Genomic DNA, 21,440 nt, shown 5'->3' on the forward strand with positions numbered 1-21,440 from the left:
TGCCCTGGATCACAATTACCAGGAAGTCAGAGAATGCCCCAAAGAGAGAATATGGCTTTTTCTTGGCAAGGTAACGGAGGTTACATGGAGAAGCCTAGGTTGCATGGAGAAGACACAAATCCAGGAAAATTATCCCATTGAAACAGTTAATACGGGAAGAACTAAGTACAAGTGTTTATCTTCTGTGGCTGACTGAAGTTGGGAGATTATGTAGCAATAGCCATGTTAATCTTCCTTTATCTCAATAACATAATGGGAATGGTCATATCACCAGTATTGTTAGGATTATCATTATAGTGTTATGAGCTAATGCCTAGAAAGTCCTTGCAACAACAATTGGCATATTGTTAGTGCATAATAAATGTTACTCTAATTATTGTTTTTTTATGAATAACAAGTTATATGTCATTCTCATTGCAGAGAAAGGGTTTAGTTGTTTTCACTACATCCTTTTGTTCTCTTCTATAGAATCCCTCTGGACATGTTCAAAGAGAGATAAAGTAGGATTAAGGATCAACTTAATACATTGATGACAGTTGAACCCTAAGTGAGCAAATTAGTTCAATGATACATTTCTAAGCTATGGAAACAGTTTAGCTGTATTTTCTTTTTAATAACAGTTCAAATATACAATAAAAGACTTTTTAATGAAAGCATCTTTAAATTAAAATTAAATTGTGGACATTACATTTGGGATTCTATACAAATTGTACTGATTTGCCTTCAAATAGTCCAACAATTTACTGACCTTTTAATCAGTTATAAACCTGAGGAGCTAGCTCTGTTGATTAAAATCACATTAATAGCTTAATCTGGGAGGACAAGTCTAGTTTAACTTAAAAAAATAGGCAATTAGTAAATCACAACTGGTGTGTGAATCTGCCCAGAGAATTAAATGCTTACCAAATTACTGTAACTTCTCTCTTTATGTTTTTCATCAAAATATACTTTTCCCCATAGAATTTTCTGGCACAAACATGAAAAAGGAGTAGACATTTTGGGGGACAGCACTGGGGCACAGCAGACAGATTAAAGCCCCAACCTGCAGTACCGGCATCCTATATGCGCTCCACTTCCGATCCAACTCCCTATTAATGTGCCTGGGAAAGCAGCAGAGAACGGCCCAAATTCTTGGGCCCCTGAGCCCACGTGGGAGACCTGGAAAAGGCTCAAGGCTCCTGATTCCTGACTTTGAATCAGCTCAGTTCTGATCACTGTGGCCATCTGGAGAGGGATCTAGCAGATGGAGGACCTCTCTCTCACCATCTTTCTCTCTAGCTCTGCCTTTCAAATAAATGTTTTGTTTTGTTTTGTTTTTAAAAAAGAGGAGTAGATATTTCAGTATAGTATGTATTAGGAACTTTAGAAAAGTAGACCTGAAGATGTAAGTGATAATTATAATATTAAATTGAAAGTTAAGTAAGCAATTGGTTTTTGTGGTATGGACATGAGAAATCAGAATACTGAGTGCATATAGCAGAAAGATGGTAAGTTTATAACTAACTAGACACTTTTTTTCTGAATCAAAACAAGAGGTTTTTTAAAAGAACATAAAGTTCTTTTATATTTATATATATATATATATATATATATATATATATATATATATATATATATTGGCCACAAAGAATAGCAAATCTCTGTTTTACTTTGAAAATGAGAATACAAATAATCTATATAGTCATAGGCAGTTTTCCTCTTCACTTGACATAATTAAAAAAATCAATTAACTCTAGCCTCAAGATATTTGGCTAATGTATGCAAAATAGACAGAAATAAACTGTACAATTATTTAAATAAACCAATTATATTTATGATGTTTTGGAGGAAGGCCAGAAAGAGAGAGAATGGCAAAGTGATGTTGAGTGAAAACACACTCTGTCCCAGTAACTGTTCAGCCTTCTAAAGACTGTTTTATCTATATAGTGGTTATATAATCTATACTTTTACCCAGGGGAACATTATGTATGAGAAAGTTGAAATAAACTGTTTGTAAGTACTAAAAATTGGGAAAAAGACATTTAAACATAGATGCATGTGATGCAATCCATGATTTTCATTTCCATGAATTAACAGTTGTTAAGCCAAGATTTTTAATATGTAATGAAATAATAATGACAAACATGAGGATAAAAGAAGAACAGTTTGGATTTCTGTTGTTTTTTAAACCTGAGAGAAGCCTAAAAGATGAAAACTATACTACCCCAGCAGCATGTAGGATCAGATAGTTCTCCAAAACTTGAGATAATTTCCCACCTCTAACATTATATTTAGTATGCTTCAAAAGAATCATAGTACTCTAAAGAAGTATAGTGGAGCACATGTAAAATGGATCCTATGTTAACGAAAACAATCATCCATTTCTGTATAATTGAGCTATTTCTATCTCCTGGGCAATATCTCATGTTAATGCTATTTTGATTATGTGACCATAACTACTTTATTTAGTAAAAATGATGCTACTCAAAAGGTCCTATCTATGCAGCATTCAATTCACTTAATCTATCAATTTTCTCATGAACCATAGGAGGGCCCTATAGACAACTTTTAGTATTTCTGCCAACTCCCAAAGTCCATATTCACATATTTCTACACGCAAGGTGATCTAAGGAGCAGGGTCGGCCAACAACTACAAACTACCACTGACAAAATGGGAGAAAGGCTGCTATCTTCTCTGGAGCACACTATGGGAAAGATGCTCTCAAATCCAGAGAAAAAGGGCATCAGAAGTACAGGAGTAGGGTATCCATGAACTAACCCAGCAAAAGTCCAAGAGTATAAGAGACCAATGCAGGTGACCACATGATCATTTCTGCAGGCAAAGCCAAACTGGGAACAGGAAGAAGGACAAGGAAAGTTGAAAGAATTTAGTAACTTGTACATCAAACTGGAAAGAATACACTTCAGAGGGGGCCAGCACCGTGGCTCAATTGGTTAATCCTCCGCCTGCAGTGCTGGCATCCTATATGGGCACTGGGTCCTAGTCCTGGTTGCTCCTCTTCCAGTCCAGCTCTCTGCTGTGGCCCGGGAAGGCAATAGAGGATGGCCCAAGTGCTTTGGCCCCTGCACCCGCATGCGAGACCCGGAAGCAGCTCCTGGCTCCTGGCTTTGTATCAGCGCAGCACAGGCCGTAGCGGCCATTTAGGGAGTGAACCAATGGAAGGAAGACTTTTCTGTCTCTCTCTCTCACTGTCTATAACCCTACTTGTCAAATTAAAAAATAAAAATAAAAAGAATACACTTCAGAAAGAGGTTTGTAGAGGCTGAATAAGCGCACACAAGTAATCTGCAGTCACAAAACATTACATTATACTTATTGTATAAGACAAATCACCATTCATCGATGGACTGTCGACTATTAGGGCTCTCCTCTTATTTAGAATTATTACTACTTTATATATTTCTGGAATAAAAATTGTCCAAACTGTTAGATACCAGATGTTTCTCCATTCATGACTCAAACTAAAGCAATTTTAAGTCTGCTCTATAAACGTTCTTTATATCTCTTTAAAACAGCACACTGCACTTGGAATAGCAGAACTTTAGCTCCGGAGACACAACATCTTAGGTTATGTGTAAACTGATGCAATTGCCAATATCCAATCAGCTCTGCTGGGCACTGTGGTCAAAGAGCAGATAGAGAGAATGAGCAGAAAATAATAAAAGGAACCATTACAGACCCCATTTTCCGATTGAAAGAAAAACAGCTAACTATATTTGTCTATAGGAGTCAACTTACTCTTAGCTATGTTTTCTCTTTTCCGTCACCTGTGAAGAAAAGAAAAGGCTCTCTGAATAATTCAAAATAAAGCCAAACAAACAAAAAAATCTAGGTCCATTTCTTCAATCCCCCTAAAAGACCTGTATGAGAAGAAAAAACAACCAGTTGCTAAGACAGAATCACTGGCTATTAATAGAGAATTCACTTAGGGGAGCTCAAAGTCTGGCCCAAACTCAAAGATAATCACTTGTCAGGGATTAGGACTTTGAAATCAGGGTGCTGCCTTGTTCCCCTTTTCCTTCACCCAGTCTCAGTTTGCTTCTTTCACTCCAGCAGTAATCTTAACACATCTTTCACTCTCAAAAGAATCTGGTTTGTACATTAAATTATGAGATCATCCTATTTCAAACCAACCTAACAAAAGGGTGTGAACATTAAGGCATAGTCAACTATTAGAATCAATGAGATCACATAGCATGTTAGCCATGAATTTCATAAAAATTTAGAATGAATCATCTTCAAAGCAACAGTTAACCTTAAATTCAGGTAGTTCAATGCAGAGTTTTAATTTTGATTTATATGTTGCAGAAAAACCATGGTTGTAAAACTGAATTAATATTACTGGGAAAGCAGATAAATAGGCAACTCAATCAGATCTCAACCTGGGTCTGCACTTCCTACTGCACAGCCCATGGCCCTTATTAGAAGTACATTTATTTCAGAACTTCAATCTCCTGAAGTGTGAATGTTGAATTTGGCAGAGTCCACAAGTCCATGTTTTAATTGTATTACGATTTGTGCTTACAATTGATGAAAGAGAAGACAGAGGAGCAAGTAAATTTGAGGCTTTGATTCACAGCCACAAATTAGCAAAGTAACCAGGGCAAGGCTTGAACCTATAATCAAGCCACCAAATCCAGTGATTATTTTTTATTCTACTCTACACCTCTCTGTCTTTACAAAACAAAAATATTTAGTTAGAGCTCTTTAAGCTTACCAATTATCACAGTTTTGATAAGACTCACTTCATTCAAGTTACCCTGCACTGATTTGAAGGTTCATATCTGTTAAACTACTCTGAATCAACAACAGCTTAATAGCAAGACTATGACATGATGAAGGCACTCCTCCCCATTAAAGGACTCAACTTCCCATCTGTGGCTGTCACAATTACCAATTCATTAAGAACACAAAATAATGAGATGGTAAAACTCAGTTCTAATAATTTTATACTTAGTGTTTTTACCAAATTAGATATAAATATCATAATATTTTACAAACTAAAAACAGACTGAAGGGCCAGTTTTGTGGTGTGGTGGGTTAATCTGTCATCTGCGACAACAGCATCACATATGAGCACAGGTTCCAGTCCCACTGCTCTTCTTCCAATTCAGCTCCCTGCTAATTCACTTGGGTAGGCAACAGAGGATGGCCCAAGTACTTTGGCACATGCCACCCATGTTGGAGACCCGGGTAGAGCTCTAGGTTCCTGGCTTTGGCCCCAATCCTTGCATCCATTTGAGGAGTGAACAAGATGATGGAAGCTTGCTCACTCTCCTAACTGGGATCACACTGACACTACAAAGTTCTCATAAAGCCCAAGTCTCTTCCCTGACATAGCTGGAGAATTGCCAGTGGATCCCACAGGGAACTTCTTAACATCGAACCTTCTCTCTTTCCATGTCCCCACTTTAACTGTATATTTACTTCCAACTGGAATTATTTACCACTTCCTTGTGTAGCTATATTATTTTCTAACTCCATGACTTTAACCAAAGTCAACTAAATTTTAAACATATTTTTTCATTCCAAATTACATTAGTGTAATTGATTCCCATGAAGTGAGAGGCTGGGTAGTTACAACTTATGAAACTACTTTAAAAGTATAAAGGCAATGGAAACATTGGCATTGGGTTCTGATCCTTCAGGATTGTGTCAAGATACTTGAAAATTAGAAACACAGAGGCAGCACACTAATATGTCATCTCATATTTACAACATATTTTAGAGTTTAATAAGCATGTTTATTTACAATGTTTTTTTTTTCCACATGATAACCAAGCCAAGGTGGGAGGTATTGTTATTATTCCCAGCTAAAATTTAGAAACAAAGGCTTTGAAAGCACACAAGGGCTTCTACCTCTGAAGTTGATAGTTTATAACTATCTGTGGTCTCCTAGTTACTGTACTAGTTCTGTGAAATTAAAACAAATAAAATATCATTTCTAACTTCCCCAAAACAGGTCTCCCTTTTGCATGCTAGTATTATTTTTCTCTACTTTGTCTAGGCAAGGAAGTGCAAGAGATACAATCTAAATAGGAATAAAAATGAAAGGTAATTATTTTCTCAAGGGGCAGCTTCTAGGTCATACAGCAAACGTAGGTACTTAGTAGTTTGAAGGTTCACCTCATGAAACTCATTGGGTGCAAAAAGCTCTTTTTCTGCTCATCATTGCAGTATGTAATATCTTAGTTCATAATGAACTGAAGTGTACTTACTATTAAAATATTGAAAGGACAATTAGTTAGATTAAACTCATTCTCAATGACTAGAAACCAAGAATGATATCAACTAAAAAGTCACTCACATCTTAGGAGTGTCTCCAAGGATACTTTGTAAAGAATTGTTCATACTTTTTTCCATCATTTTATAATTTATTCACTTATTTATATGATGGGAATAGATTTCATGTATTTCATACCTACAGTTTTAAGAACATATTTCCCACTCTCCTTCCTCCTTCCCTATTTTTCTTTAAATGTCTGTGATGACATACACTCAATTTACTTTATAATCACAAACTTATCACTCACTAAATAAAGAACTCAACAAGTAGTAAGTGGAAAAACCACTGTTCCTTGGGAACATAGACAAGGCTTATAAACAATAATCAAATCTCAAGATGTCAATTTCACTCATACATTTTCTTGTACTCTATATGTTAGTTGCGACAAATCAAAGAAAACATTATCTTTTGGGGATGGCTTATATTTTTTTAACATTCTGCCACATTCAGCTCAAATGTAGTCATTATATATATATACATATATATGTACATATGCATAAATAATATACATACATATATAAATACACACATAGATACTTTTTTTTCAGAGATATTAATACCACAGAGTTAGAGATTCATGACAATGGCTATAATGTGTGGAAAGAGAGGTATATTGTCATGGTTTTATTATATATATGGTATTATTCAGTGAAGCCATATTTATAAGTATTTACCAAATGACAGAACAGCTTTCCTTCCCAAGGGGAAGATGGCAGGTGTTAGTATAATGACAAAATAAATATATATACATTATACGTTTCAAATGTGCATTATGAAACAATCAAAACAGGAAACATTCTAAAATACTTCTCTCAAGATCGAACTGTCTGGTCTTCCTGTAATTTTTTCCCTCTTCTCTCTCATACAATCATCTAAGAGTTTCCCCTACCTATACCAAAAGGGAAACAAAGATTCAAAGACACACTCCTAAAAAGACAGAGGAAAAATTCTGCTTGTTGAATCCGTCACAAGGATCACCACGCTTGAACAGAGACTTAGGAATTGTTCTCTGACGCCCCATTTTATGATCCTGCCATATTGTAGGCACCCCTGTTCCCTCTAAAGAGGGTTGAAGACTGAGTCACTCTGTGTGGTACAAAGACCTAAAAGAAAGAACTCATTCCCCAGCCAAGGTAAAACTGACCTAAACTAGCGGACCTAAACTAGTGCCACAGCAACAGCAGCCATACCTTCATTTATTTAAAGGGGTGAGAGCAGGGTAGAAATACAATCAACACCCATGAAACGGCCAGCCGGCGGCTTACAAGTAAAACAGGATCAGGGATGTTGAAGTCGGGGACCTCCCCTTGATCACACCACTTTCCCCTATTCTCTTTCTTCCCACTAATTAGTCACCAGCCAGATTTTTACATTTATCTTTGCTACGTGTTTCACAGTTCTTTTTGAAAAGGGCAATTAAAAATTCTTCTTCATGATCTATCAGCAAGCATGAGCTGGAGGCTAACTGGGAATATACAACGTGAATTCTCGGTACCTAATATGTATTGATAGGAATGTCAATCCAACAGTTTATACATAGTTACTTAAAGCGTTTAAGAAGTATTGATAAAATCTGTATTTTTTTCCCCAGTAAAACAATCACCATAGGCATCACATGGGGACCTGGGCGAATCCCTGGGGCCCTGGCTGTCAGCAGCATCTCCCCTGTAGGGCACTCTTGTCCTAGTCATAAGATGCTGCGTTGTGTTTCCAGTGCCTGCCACTCAGCCTATTCCTCTTTGTGGGTCTCAAAGCTTCACATACTTCAGGAGTTCAGCAGCCAAGAGAAAACGCTTCCTCAGTATCTGGGCAATATTTTGAGAAAATAAAATATTTTTCTCCTCAGCAAGCCTGTGCATATGAGCATTCAGGGGCTGATTTTCCGGTTTACAGATTATCTGAAACCCTTTGCTCCTTCTTCCCTTGCTTTTGGCCATTTCACTGCTCATTAGCATTGCCACTGAGGGGTGGACAGGAAAAATAAAAAGCAAGCATCAGAGCAGCCAGTTTTGCCATTTAGTAACTGTTTATCAACCACAACAAGCACTCTTGTGGCGAAAAACATCAGAACTGGCCAGTTAGTGTTTGAACTATCTGTTATTTTCAATGTTTATCCCAACTCAAAGACACCTGCGGAATTACAAGTTGATATAAATATGCTTTCCAAAAACACTTATGTCACTTGTGAAGGAATCTCGTTTTACTTTACTTTTGCTGCAGGGTAAGTTCTCTCCTTTTGTTTGCTACAGTATAAAACTGCTATTTTCATTGATTTTTTTGTACATACAAAATACAGATTAGTAATATGAAAGAGCTGTGTACTGTTAATTTCAAAAGTAAGGCAAATAAGGAAATGTAACTTACGTTTCCCATATTCAAGAGATCATCTTTAGTGAACTATCGGATCTACGGCATTAAATTTAGAAAGACCTTATTTATTTTATCAATTACAGAAACAGTAGCTCTTAAAGCCTCCCCCTCCCTTACCCGACTTAGCGTCAAAACAACTGACATCTATTAAAAAAATAAAAAAGAGGAAAAGAGGCAAATGCTAGATCGTCTCCCTGAGCTCTGACTTTGGCGAGATTGTATTGACTTTGTAGCCTATAGTTACAATAAGGTGAATGATTAACTGTCAGGAACCTGAGGAAAGAGATTTCTATTATAGATGAAGACCATCTGTACGGGATAACCTCCTCATCTATTTATAAGTTTTTTTCTGAAATACATGTTTGCTTTATGGCACCTTCAGGCTTCAATAAATGCCACACGGATGGCATGACTGAAATATTACACTCTTTAGCGCCATTGTAGGACACAGACATCCAGGGATGACTGGAGTCGTGAACTGCTGAATGTCCTACCGTCAGCTTTCTAACATTACAACATTTTCTCAGATGACAGATAAACCTGAACGTTCTAAAAGTTTAAATTTCATTGTGTTTTTAAGCATTTTGGGGTTCCACTGAGCACATAACATGCCTGAATAAACATTTGTTGACTCCCCAAATTTCACGTTCTAATTTCCATGAAACCCTAAATATACATGTTCTACAAATGGAATATGACGATGCAGACTACAATTTCACAACCTGAAAGTGATGAATGATATGGAATGTCCAAACCTCACCATTACCTCATCACAGCAAATAAAATACAAACCCACTGAAGTCGATGTGTGATGCATGACTCTCGTGAATGAAGTGTTTAAAAAAAAAAAAATGAACAGGCTGGAGTTGTACAGGGGGTTAAGTCGCTGCTTTTGAAAAGGTATCTCTCATGAGAATGCCAGTTCAAGTCCAATCTTGCTTCCTGCTAAGGAACCTAGCAGGACATCAGATAATGGCTCAAGTGCTTGGGTTCCTGTCCCGCATGTGGGAGGCCAAGATAAACTTCATGGCTTTGGCTTGTCTTACCTCTGCCTGTTGCACTCCCTGGGGAGGAAAACCAGTGGAGGGAAGCTTGCTCTGTCTCTCTCCCTTGCAATCTGACTTATTTATTTGAAAGGCAAAGCAATCTAGTTTGAAAAAAATTCATGGAAAGTGAGGAATTTAAATATATATATATATTTTTTGACAGAGTTAGACAGAGAGACAGAGAGAAAAGTTCCTTTCTGTTGGTTCACCCCCCAAATGGCCGCCACGGCCGGTGTACTGCACCAATCCAAAGCCAGGAGCTTCCTTCTGGTCTCGCATACGGGTGCAGGGCCCAAGCACTTGGGCCATCCTCCACTGCCTTCCTGGGCCACAGCAGAGAGCTGGACTGGAAGAGGAGCAACCCGGACAGAAAATCTGGCGCCCCAACCGGGACTAGAACCCCGGGGTGCCGGCACCGCAGGCGGAGAATTAGCCAAGTGAGCCGTGATGCCAACCTAAATATATTTTTTAAAAAGTTGAAAATCAATTTTGTTAAAATAAATGCAAAATGATTCTCATACAAGTCATGCCTCCTTGGGCAATACTGAGAATTCTTGGTAAATGTAAAAGAAAATTCAATGATTTCTTATTTTCCTTTCAGAAAAGCAGCAAAGAATACATCTGGACTCTACCCAGCAACATAGCAATTGCTGCTATATCACTAATATAATTTTGTACATTGTCAGATTGCACAGATTATCAGAAAGAAGAATCAGTCTTCTAGATCTCAATTCACCTTACACTACCTGCAACAAAATAAACAGAACAGTTCTCTCACCCTACTTCAGCTCCAAAATAGTACCTGGTCTTTGGCGTTTAAGATAAGAAGTCCACTTAAACTGTATTATAAATAAATAAATAAATAAATACTCCATTGTTGATGGAACCTTACATTGGAATGACATTCATGCTAAGTACACTAAGCATTTCAACCACTTTTAGATGCTCATTCTGAAATTTGGATTTAAATTTACTGAGGGTTCTTTCAAATGACTGCACTTCACCATTCCAAGAAGTTAAGGGCTAGTAAGTTGAAAATATCTTGCTCTTCTGTGGTATATTAATTGTGTTCTTAGGCTCCAACCTTAACATAGTATATTTTGTCAATCATTGCTGTTCCTGAACCACAAGATCCTATCCTCTCTCTATTCATGTATTACATGTTCACACATCGACTAAAAGATGTAATCAAGCAGAAACGACCATACAATATCCATATGACATTGTTTCCAAATGATAAATACTTCTAGAGAAAAGACAGCAGTGTAAATAATGAAACAGGGAAAACATAATTCTGTATTCTTATTTTAATGCAGCTATTCTTATCTTCAGTGCAAAAGATAAAATTTATACAATTTGTGAATTTTTAATATACCAATGAAATAACTAAGATTTACTTTCAAAATGCCAAATTTTGATATTTGAAAATTTAGAACAGTTCCTTTCCCTATTTTCACCTATGATTGAAGATCTGTCAGTTATAAGTGAAAGATCCAAAGGAAATATTTACAAGTACCAGTGAAAATAAATATTAAATAAATTTCTTTTATTTATTTAACTTCTATGCTGCAATGATATACATTGCTTTGTACAATAATGATTTTAAACAAATCAACTGCATAACAATATTGATGTGGAATAAAACCCATAATCAGCTCAAATATGTCTATTACACAAAGAGGATTTTATGTGATTCTATACTCTATCAAAAACTAAATATTTTATTTTTAAAGGTATAGCAATAATCAAAATGTAATCCACTCATCGTTTCAGGTAAGAAATTTCTTCTAAATTTGCATAGTAATCTGGGAAACCAAATGAAACAAAAATGAAGAACTAATAAGAGTTTGATTCAGAAGGGACATCTAACCTGCTTTCTCAGCCCAATTACAGTGTCTGTGCCCCAGTACTACTTGATCCAAGCTTTAAAAAACACTCTCCTTGCTGTTTGAACACTTCCTATCCCAAACTTGGAAATCAGGTAAGATTGAAGGAAAAAAAAGGATTTATTTGAAATCCTATTACCTATAATTCTTCCATGGATGAAGTTTTTAAGAATTACCACGTGTATCCCAACTACAATATTTAAAAAGAAATCCCCGTTTTCTTCATTTCTTCAGCTCTCTTTCTCCCTTATGGCAAAACGCATGGAATTCCTCATGTCCTATTACAGCTTTGAATCCTCTCCAGTCAGCAGTTTGTCATCTGCAATGCACTAAAAGCACTGCTGTCAGTCATCCTTGTCAACATTTTCAAATGCAGTGGTCTGGGCTCATTGTTCATATGGAACTATGTGACAGAGCTCCTTGCTTTCTCTTCCTAGAAATACTTCACTCGTGTTTCCTCCAGAACACCACATGTCCTGGTTTTCCTTCTCACAGGCCACTCATCATTCTCTGTTCATAGATCCTCTTCCTCTTTCTGAATTCTAAATTTTGGAATGTCCCAATGCCTACACTTGGAGCTCTTCTCTTGCTTCTTCAATTCAGTGTAAGACTGTATTTACAATGGTAAACTTGTAGACTGCATTTACTGAAAACAGTGAGCCCAACTCCCAAACTCATCCCAAAATTACATTCATGTAATCAACTACCAATTTAAATTCTCAAATTTGTTATCTAATAGAAGTATATAGAATTCAACAAATGCAATTTTGATTTCTACCTAAAACTTGCTCACTTTCCCATATTCCCAGTGAGAGTTAATTTAGTTTAGTTTAAGATTTTATGAGGGGCCGAGGCTGTGGCATAGCGGGTAAAGCTGCCACCTGCAGTGCCGGCATCCCATATGGGCACTGGTTCAAATCCCAGCTGCTCCGCTTCTGATCTGCCTCTCTGCTATGGCCTGGGCAAGCAGTAGAAGATGGCCCAAGTCCTTGGCCCCCTGCACCAACGTGAGAGACCCGGAGGAAGATCCTGGCTCCTGGCTTCCAATTGGTTTGGCTTGGGTAAAACACCTTGGAAGCATCTTTACTTCCTCTGGATTTCTCTCTTCTGAATATTCCATATAAAATCCTTTTCTTCTATACTCAAATTATTTACACAGTCTGACAATTGCACTCCCAGTTCAGTTACCAACTCAGTCTAATTCATAACTGCCAAATTATATTTCTGGTTCATTTTTCCACCCAGAGAAAGTTATTTTTCTAAAACACAAACTACTTATTATCCTGTCCTTGATCTTGGCCCATATACACCTAGAAGATCTAAATACCTTACTATGACCTGTAAGTCCCTACAGGATCTGCCCTAATTGCCTCTCAGACCTCATTTCTTTCCATTTCCTGCTTTTCTCACTAAACTACAGCCAAACTGGCTTTCAAGATGGTCCTTAAGCAAATGAGGTGCACTCTTTTGTGTCTTGTTTCATGGTCATTGCCCTTGCTATACCCCCTACATGAAACCCTTCATCAGACATCCACATAGCTCAATCCCTGTCTTTGAATCAACCCTTTTCATGAGGGATCACCTCCTCAGAGAGGTCGGAAGAGCCTACCCTAGTGAGAACAACATACTTTATTACCCACCATTTCCCTACTTTTCTTCATAGCTTTTATGATCACCTTACATCATGTCATCTATGTTTACCTAGTTGTCTCCTCCATGAAAACGTACACAGCTTGCTTGCTCAATATATGATTCTAGGCACTTAAAGCCATAGAGAGTAGATTTAGAATAAGTATTTGCTGAGTGAAAGAATACTTTTCCAGTTGACACACATACTGCATGTCAATAACAATACCTGTATTGCCTTGTAGATTCATGAATCTTAACTCCTAAAATTGTAATGATCTTGATACAGAAGCAAATACCTTATTATTTAAGATTACAAAAGACAATTGGGGTACTCAAAGCAATGAAGCAACATTTTAAAAATACTATTTTAGTATGAAAAGCATGAGAATTGCTATTATCTATTTAAATGCTTGTGTGTGTGTGTTTCCCCTGGATAAATATATTTGTTATTTCAGGACTGGACTAACAAGTGATTTAAGAATTATTAACATGTGGGCAAGAGTCGGTGCTTAGGTTAGTTAGGTGCTCACCCCTGGACTTCTCTCTACTTAGGGGCTTTCAGTGGGCCAACCCAGCCTCAGCATCACATCAACTACCACCTGATGGACAATAATAGAGGAAAAGCAACACAACCTGCAGCAAGAGTCCAACACAATGAAGAACTATGAATTGGTTGTTTATCTCACACTCTATACGTGTTGAGTGGTGTCAAGCATATGCTAACATTCCCTGTGTGCTTCTAGTTTGTAAAGTCCAAAGATTAATGAGAACATGAGATTTCTCATCTCTTTAGTTAGCCTTATTGGGGACTAGTTTTATGCTGTGTAATGAGTCACCATGCATAATACCTTAGTATTAATACTAGACAAAACATAAACAATCTAAAACTGGAAACAGATAAACCCAGTTCTCACAATTTGATACTGAGGTTATTTAGAGTACATGATGATCAAAGATATTATGCATAATTTTTGTTTCAACCAAAAATCAGCTTCATTCTAAGGGGTCCTTAATATAACAGATATAAGTTTCTCTGATATTCTGATTTTTATAATTCTTTCTAAATTATCTTGTAAATATAACGAGCCACTTGAATGAATCTCATCTCCAAATTTGATATTTCTCATATTCCTCAAATATTGGAAAGCTTCTTCATTGTAGTTCATAAAATCTCTTTTTAAAAGATTGTTTATTTTAAAGGCAGAGTTACACAGAAAGAGAAGGAAAGGCAGAGAGAGAAGTCTTCCTTCTGCTGGTTCACTCCCCAAATGGCCGCAACGATAAGAGCCAAACCAATTGGAAGCCAGGAGCCAGGATCTTCCTCCGGGTCTCCCACGTTGGTGCAGGGGGCCAGGACTTGGGCATTCTTCTACTGCTTGCCCAGGCCATAGCAGAGAGGCAGATCGGAAGCGGAGCAGCTGGGATTCGAACCAGTGCCCATATGGGATGCTGGCACTGCAGGTGGCAGCTTCACCCGCTATGCCACAGCCTCGGCCCCTCAGAAAATCTTAAACTAAATGAAAATTAGTCTGAAACTTGTGTTAGGGTTGAAAATATGTGAACTAAGGAAATTCCATCACTTTCTAATATTGCTCAGATAACTACTTATAAAATTCAGATTTAGTCTCCAAACTTCTATATTATAATCTAGCATACATGCTATTATATTCTGAAATTCTGTTTTCAACTCATCAGAAATCTGTCTACAGCCAAATATTAAACTAATTACATGACCAGAATCTTCAGACATCCCTATCAATCAATTACAAAATAATTTCAGTATTTTTCTCCATCCCTTATACATCCCAGATCATTTAATTGTACTTTGAATTTTAATAACATTATTCCAATTAATTAATATTGGTAGAGGCCTAACAGAAGGCAAATAATTATTTAAGGTTGCACTGAATGTGGGATCTTTCCAACTTTCAAAGTTATCAGACTGAAATTCTACCTATATTTTCCTTATTGTTAAAATTAGATGCTAGAAGAAGAGTGCTTCTTCAAAATAATTAAAGTAACATAGAAATCACTAAATGAGAACAGACATTGGTTTATACGGCCAACAAGCCCATGGTTCTGGTATTGGTGGTAGTGGTTGTAGGTCAGCAGAGGCTAGACATAATCCCTAAAACTTAAAATTAATCAGGCAAAAACTATCAGAGAACATGTGATCATTCACAAAATTCCATGGTCGACATTATTTTTAGATATAGCTTTGTGTCGATGTACATTTTCTTCCAAAGCTGTTTATGTTTCATGTCCCAAACATCAATCATTTTGGAACCTCAGGCATTCCATAATTTGCAGACTTACTGCAGTTAGAAACTACTTAACCAAACAACTTTATTCACTAATGTCTGTTTGCATGAGCACTATTAAGCATAATGATCTTCTTCCTAGTGTCTTAGTTTTTGTTTTGTTTTTTTCACAGAGAATAAATATTACTATATGAATATATTGCTGAGGCCAGTGCTGTGGCACAGGTTAATCCTCCGCCTGTGGTGCCAGCATCCCATAAGGGCCCTGGTTCAAGTTCAGGCTGCCCTCTCTCCGCTATGGCCTGGGAAAGCAGAAGATGGCCCAAGTGCTTGGGCCTCTGCATGTGCATGGGGGACCCAGAAGAAGCTCCTGGCTCCTGGCTTCAAATCGGCACAATTCTGGCCATTGTGCCCATTTGGGTCAGTGAACCAGCAAAAGGAAGGCCTTTCTCTTTGTCTCTCCCTCTCCCTGTCTGTAACCCTACTTCTCAAGTAAATAAATAAAATCTTTTTTTAAAAAAATATATTGCTGTTGTATTTTAAGTTTGTGAAAAAACATTTATATTGCTGGGTGTAGCACTCTAATCTAGCTGGAATTTATCAGGTGTTGACATGGTCTAAAATTAATTCTTACAAGAATAAGAGAAAAGGATTATATTCACTTTCCTGGTTTGAAAATAAAAACCTATATCTTAATGAATTACAAACCTCAATAAGTAGCATCTTTTTTTCTGAGAACTTAAAAAAATATATTTCACGTGGCTTTCAAAGAGGACTACGAAGGAACAAAGACCTCAGAATGTAGTGACCCCTAATGGCAAAGATATCTTTATAGGCCATAAATGTATTTTCTAATAAACATTACATATATAATAACTCTCTAGACTTTGCTGCTCACCAATATGTTGTATATACTAGGAAATGATGATCCAATAGAAATATGAATACATTACTTCCAAAAATAAAGTAATATATGCATTTGAAAGAAAAAAGAAAACTAGATTTAAAAGTATGCTCTTAAAATTATAATATCCCTTTAAGATAAGATTACAGTATGATAATATTTGCTTTAGCAATCAGAATTGAATGAAAAGGATCTTCCACTGTGCCTAAACATTTCAACTGATTTTCATTTTTGGATACATCAAAACTGAATCACCTCAATTCTTATTCACATTTGAATTAAAATTTATGGTAGATATTTAGTGTGTGTACATTTCACTTGGAACAGAAAGTAAAGGTCCTTAGTGTAATGGCTTATTAGTCATGTCATAGTTGATATCCTTGATTAATACAAGATTGTCTAACTTAATGCACACCTGAATTGTGCTTCAAATATCTATATTAATGATACAGAGAAGAATAATAGCAATGTGCGTGTACTAGTACTTTTGAAAAGTTTACATATCAGTTATCCAGAACTACATTTGGGGTAATAAATAATTGATACATCTTAACAAGTGCAAAGCCCTTGAAGAGCCCCAGGGGCTATCATTAACCAATGCAAGTCATGTAAGGAGTTGAAAAAAACAGCATTTTGGTCTAAGAGATACTGCATCTCCCAGAAGTGTTTGTATTTGTATTTGATAAAATATTTCTCAGCACAGAAGTCTTTAAAACACGCTTTAAATTGACCTGCTATTACTCTTTGTAATGCGTCGACACATTCTTTCTACTTTGTGCTTTAAGTTTCACAGAGTCAGGATGAAAAAATTTTGTGAATTGTCTCAGGCGTCTGAAACATAATGTCATAGCTGACGATTAGGATCTCAGAGGATAAGTATCATCTGCTTATGAGAAAATCATGAATAAATGCTTCTTTACTACTCTGTTGACATAAGGCATTTTACTATGACTGATAACAACCAAAGTGTGCTAGTGGCGTGTGTAATCTATGAGTAGGTATAGTATTTGAGTGCTCCCTTGTAGAGATACATAACTGAGGACAGCTAATTTACAGATCAGTTCTGTGGGCACAGCAACCAGATAAGGAAATGAGCATGTATTAAACTGTTAAAACATGAGATCTTCTATATTAGATATGAGGTAAAACACAAACTGTGCAGTTGACTGGAAATGCCACCTAATCCTTGCTTAATTAAAGCAGGGCTCTAAACTCCTGTTGTGTTTAGGGAGTAAAGAGTGTGGGACGACTGATGTATGAAGAAAACAGCAGTCAGCGTGGCTAATCTCAAAGACTTTGGAGCTTTCTAGCTACATAAATCAGAGCGATTTCTGAATAGCCTCATAAAACACAATATCATTGCCATTCCACTCACGACTTTTTGGTTCTTCCTACAGCATGCAGATCATTAGGAAACTTCTAAGCAATCAAGTAATGTGGGTCTGATGAAATTACTCAATCAATGCACAGGCTCAAAGTAGAAGCATAATTCAAAATTGCATACTCTTTATATGTCAAAAGATTCTTTTATTGGGGCCCACTAGAGGTTATTCATTCCTAAATATTCTACTTGCATGTACCTGTGTGCCGAGGTACTAAGCAAGTATCTTCAATATGATTTAACAGAAACTCAACACTGTTGTAATACTATACAGTTTTTGACTGAAACACATTTTCATTTCTATCATAATGGGTTGATCATTATAATATATCCCATCCTTGTAGAGAACTAATGGATTTAATAAACCATATGAGCTTAAAATATGTAACTGACTTTATTAAACTACCTGCATGAAGCAAAAACAGTAGCAAGGAGAATTTTTCACATATATAATCTGGTTGAATACCAAAAGGATTCAATATTTAAAGAACCTATTAGAGCAATGTCTTTTTATCTTTCCAGTTTTCCTGAACTACGTATTGCAGCTACTTTCTGCTTCAACACATCACATGGGGCTGGGAAAGCCTTTCATTCCTGCGTATCACCTTCTATCTCTACATTTGAAATGCTCCCTCTCCAGCTTCATCACTTTCATCCCTTCTGTCCTAACACATTGTCCGATCAGCACAAATATTTAAATAAAAGTAATCACATCCTTAGAGAATGTAATTCTCTTTTCCAAGCCACCTAGTAAACTGCATGTGACCTGGTGCCTTGCATTTTTAACACGGATATACAGTTTTGAATATGTCATGCTGACAGTGGGGGTGGACACAGAATGGCTTTTAACCCCTGAAATGTGCAAGAATCGGGTTTTGGATTTAGGAGTAAACATTCTTCAGCATGTTAATAAAAGGTATGAATCTTTTGGAAAAACCAATTTGCCAATTTTATGGTCCCATTAGGCAGTCTCTAAGTTACATTTTTTTTTAAAATGTACAAATTGCACTCAAGTAAAATTCATTCTGAGAACTAACTACTTCTTTTAGCAGGATATACATAGTTAATGCATACAAGCAGCTTTCTAAAAAATCTGTAATTTGTACACACTTTTTTTAAACCTAGTTATAAATAAGCAAGCCATGTCACAGTAACAAACAACAGTATGGAAAGAAAAAAAAAAATACAACAGTTGTTTTCTATTTAGAAACAAATACTCAGACTGCATTACAAAATAGTATTCAGCTGCCGAAGGCTAGCAAGAGCTGTAGGTGTGTAAACCACAGAGTAATCAATTAAGTCAGCATTTATCCAGGAGCCTCCCCTCCTGAGGAAGGAGAAGTGTAAGTCAGAAACCCCTCCTCATAAAATGAATATTAAAGTACGAGGACTGCATATCTGCATGCTCACTCCAGTCATTTACAACAGGACAGAACCGTATGGCATTTCTTTAAGCGAAGCACAGTTCATTTCCGAACTCTATCAGAACATCACTGAACCCCTCCACGAGACCATCATTTCTCCCTGAAAAGTTCTCAACCCACAAGCACTGCCAGCCTCCAAGCAAAACAGGATCTAGCCGGCGAGCCTCCTAGCGCGTAATTTACTTAAGGCACCAGTGCAAGGTTTTCTGAATCCTGACCTCATTATCCCTTGCACAGAGACATATACAGTTCTATTGATAGGAATGCCAGAGATGGCAGACATGTTTACAAAGAGCCTCTGAGTCCGAGTCAGGGAGCCCCAAGGAGCGGAGGGGCAGGCCACTGTGGGCCAGCACACTACACAGGAGCCCCCGGCTTGGAGGGCACATCCGCCACCTGCAGCAGGGTCCCCTTCCAGGCGCGTGTGTGTGGAGCTGCGCAGTGGAGGGGCAGGGGACGGAGAGGGGAGAAGCTGTGACCCATCTGTCGCTTCGATTTACACAACGCCAAGCCTTGTGGACAGACAAAAGTCCCATGCCCAGAAAAAAAAAAAAAAAAAATTTCTCCAACAGGGGCTCTGCTGCAGCCCCGCCAACGAAGCTTGCTAGCCCACGGATGAGAATTTCCGTGCAGGAAATGGTTGCATTAACACACTAGGGCTGCGAGAACCGGGCTGCGCTCAGCTCTGGCGGATTAGCAAGTGAGAAGAGTTGGAGCCCGAAGCCGCGAGCGCCGTGCATGATAATGACGCGCGGCCCCCCGCCCGCCCCCGCCGCGGCCGGTCCCGGCACCGTCTGGTGGCCAATAGGTGGGGCCACCAGCAGCCCCGAGCGGGCTCGGCCGGCCTCCCCCGAAGCCCCGGGGGTGCCACGGCCGGAGCCCCAGCGGCAACTCGGAGCGGACTGCGGGCTTCAGGCGAGGCGGCCCCGGGGAGAGCGGCCTGCGCGCGTGTGCCGAGCGCCCGGGGGCCCGGTGTGCCGGCGCGCCAGGCCCGGGGAGCGCGCGCGAACGAGTGAGCGAGCGAGCGAGGCGGCCAGGCGGCGAGGCGCGCGGCTCCCAGTCCTGGGCCACGCCGCCGCCAGCCCCTCCCGCCACCGTGGCGGCGCGAGCACCGCAAAGCCGGCGGGAGAGGGCGGCTGAGGGCGCCCCCCAGCACCGTGGCCCTGGGCTGCGGCGGACTCAGCCGCCTCACGTTGCAAAACCACCTGTTCGCTCGGAAGGCAGCGCCCCCCGCCCCCTACCCCAGTGCCGTTCGCCTCGCAGGTGACACCTTTCCTGCTCCCCCTCAGATCTTTTTTTTTTTTTTTTTAAATGGAGCAAATGCACATCCGGGAGAAAATATGGAAGGTAGAGTCAATTAAACTTCCTCTCCCCACACACTCGGAATCCCCCGCACTCCCCTGCACGCACCGTGAGGTAAACTCGAGACCCCCACGCGTGCAGCCCGCTCCAGGAGCCACCGCGAGGCAGCAGCCCGCGTCCGGGTTCGAGCCTGCACCTCCCTCCCGAGCACGGAGCGAGCGTGGGGCAGGGGAGCGGGCAGGGGCGCTGCGCGGGCGCCGAGGGGCACGCGAGGGGCGAGAGCTCCGCGGGCGTGGGCGAGCGACGCCAGCCCTTTCTTACCGATGTGAATGATCGAATCCGCAGTCGCCGCGTCCCAGGTTCGAGACCCCCAGAGCGACAAAACCAACAGCAAGGGGAAAACTTCCATCTCCTCCTATGCCGATTCCCTTGGAGAACGGGGTTTTTCCTTCCAGAATTTTTTGTTTTTTTGTTTTTTGTAAAAACCAGTCCAAAGAGTTTGAGGTCACGATAGAGTTGAGTGCAGCTCTCTCTTTTTTTTTCCTCCTAAATTCCTATTGCCAGAGCAAAAGCCTTTGGATCGTCGCTGGAGAGGGCTGGGGGGAACGAAAGCGCCCAGCCTGAAGAAGCCTCCTTCGCAAAGCCGTGTCACTTGGAGGGGAATTTTGGCATCGCCAGAGTTGTTTGCAGTTTGGCTTTGTAAAAACGTATCCAGCCTTGGCTGCTTTCGGGCCGGGGGAGAGGCTGGAGCTCAGACCATCCCCATAGCTGCGCGGGGGCCGCGGGTCTCGGGTCCCAGCTCCGCCGCAACTTCCAACAGCCCACCCCCCCTCCCACGCCGGATGTGCCCCCTCCCCGCCCCCTCCCCCAGCCAAAAAGCCCCCCCGCCCCCCGCCCCCGTGGCCCGCAGAGAATCACTCGTCTTCGCCGCCAAAAATCTGGAGTGGAAA

At 39.3% G+C, this 21,440-nt stretch overlaps 1 protein-coding gene across 2 annotated transcripts in view; it reads right to left on the reverse strand.

Annotated features, from left to right (window-relative positions):
- Positions 1-20,899, reverse strand: part of GRID2 (glutamate ionotropic receptor delta type subunit 2) — a 1,547,682-nt gene extending 1,526,783 nt beyond the window's left edge. For both annotated transcript variants that reach the window (XM_062199157.1, XM_062199156.1), the window contains exon 1: positions 20,812-20,899. In XM_062199157.1, coding sequence (XP_062055141.1) covers positions 20,812-20,899 — 88 coding nt within the window. The remainder of the gene's footprint in view (positions 1-20,811) is intronic.
- Positions 20,900-21,440: the final 541 nt, after the last annotated feature.

Source organism: Lepus europaeus, chromosome 8 (genome assembly GCF_033115175.1).
Source record: "Lepus europaeus isolate LE1 chromosome 8, mLepTim1.pri, whole genome shotgun sequence".
NCBI lineage: Eukaryota > Metazoa > Chordata > Mammalia > Lagomorpha > Leporidae > Lepus > Lepus europaeus.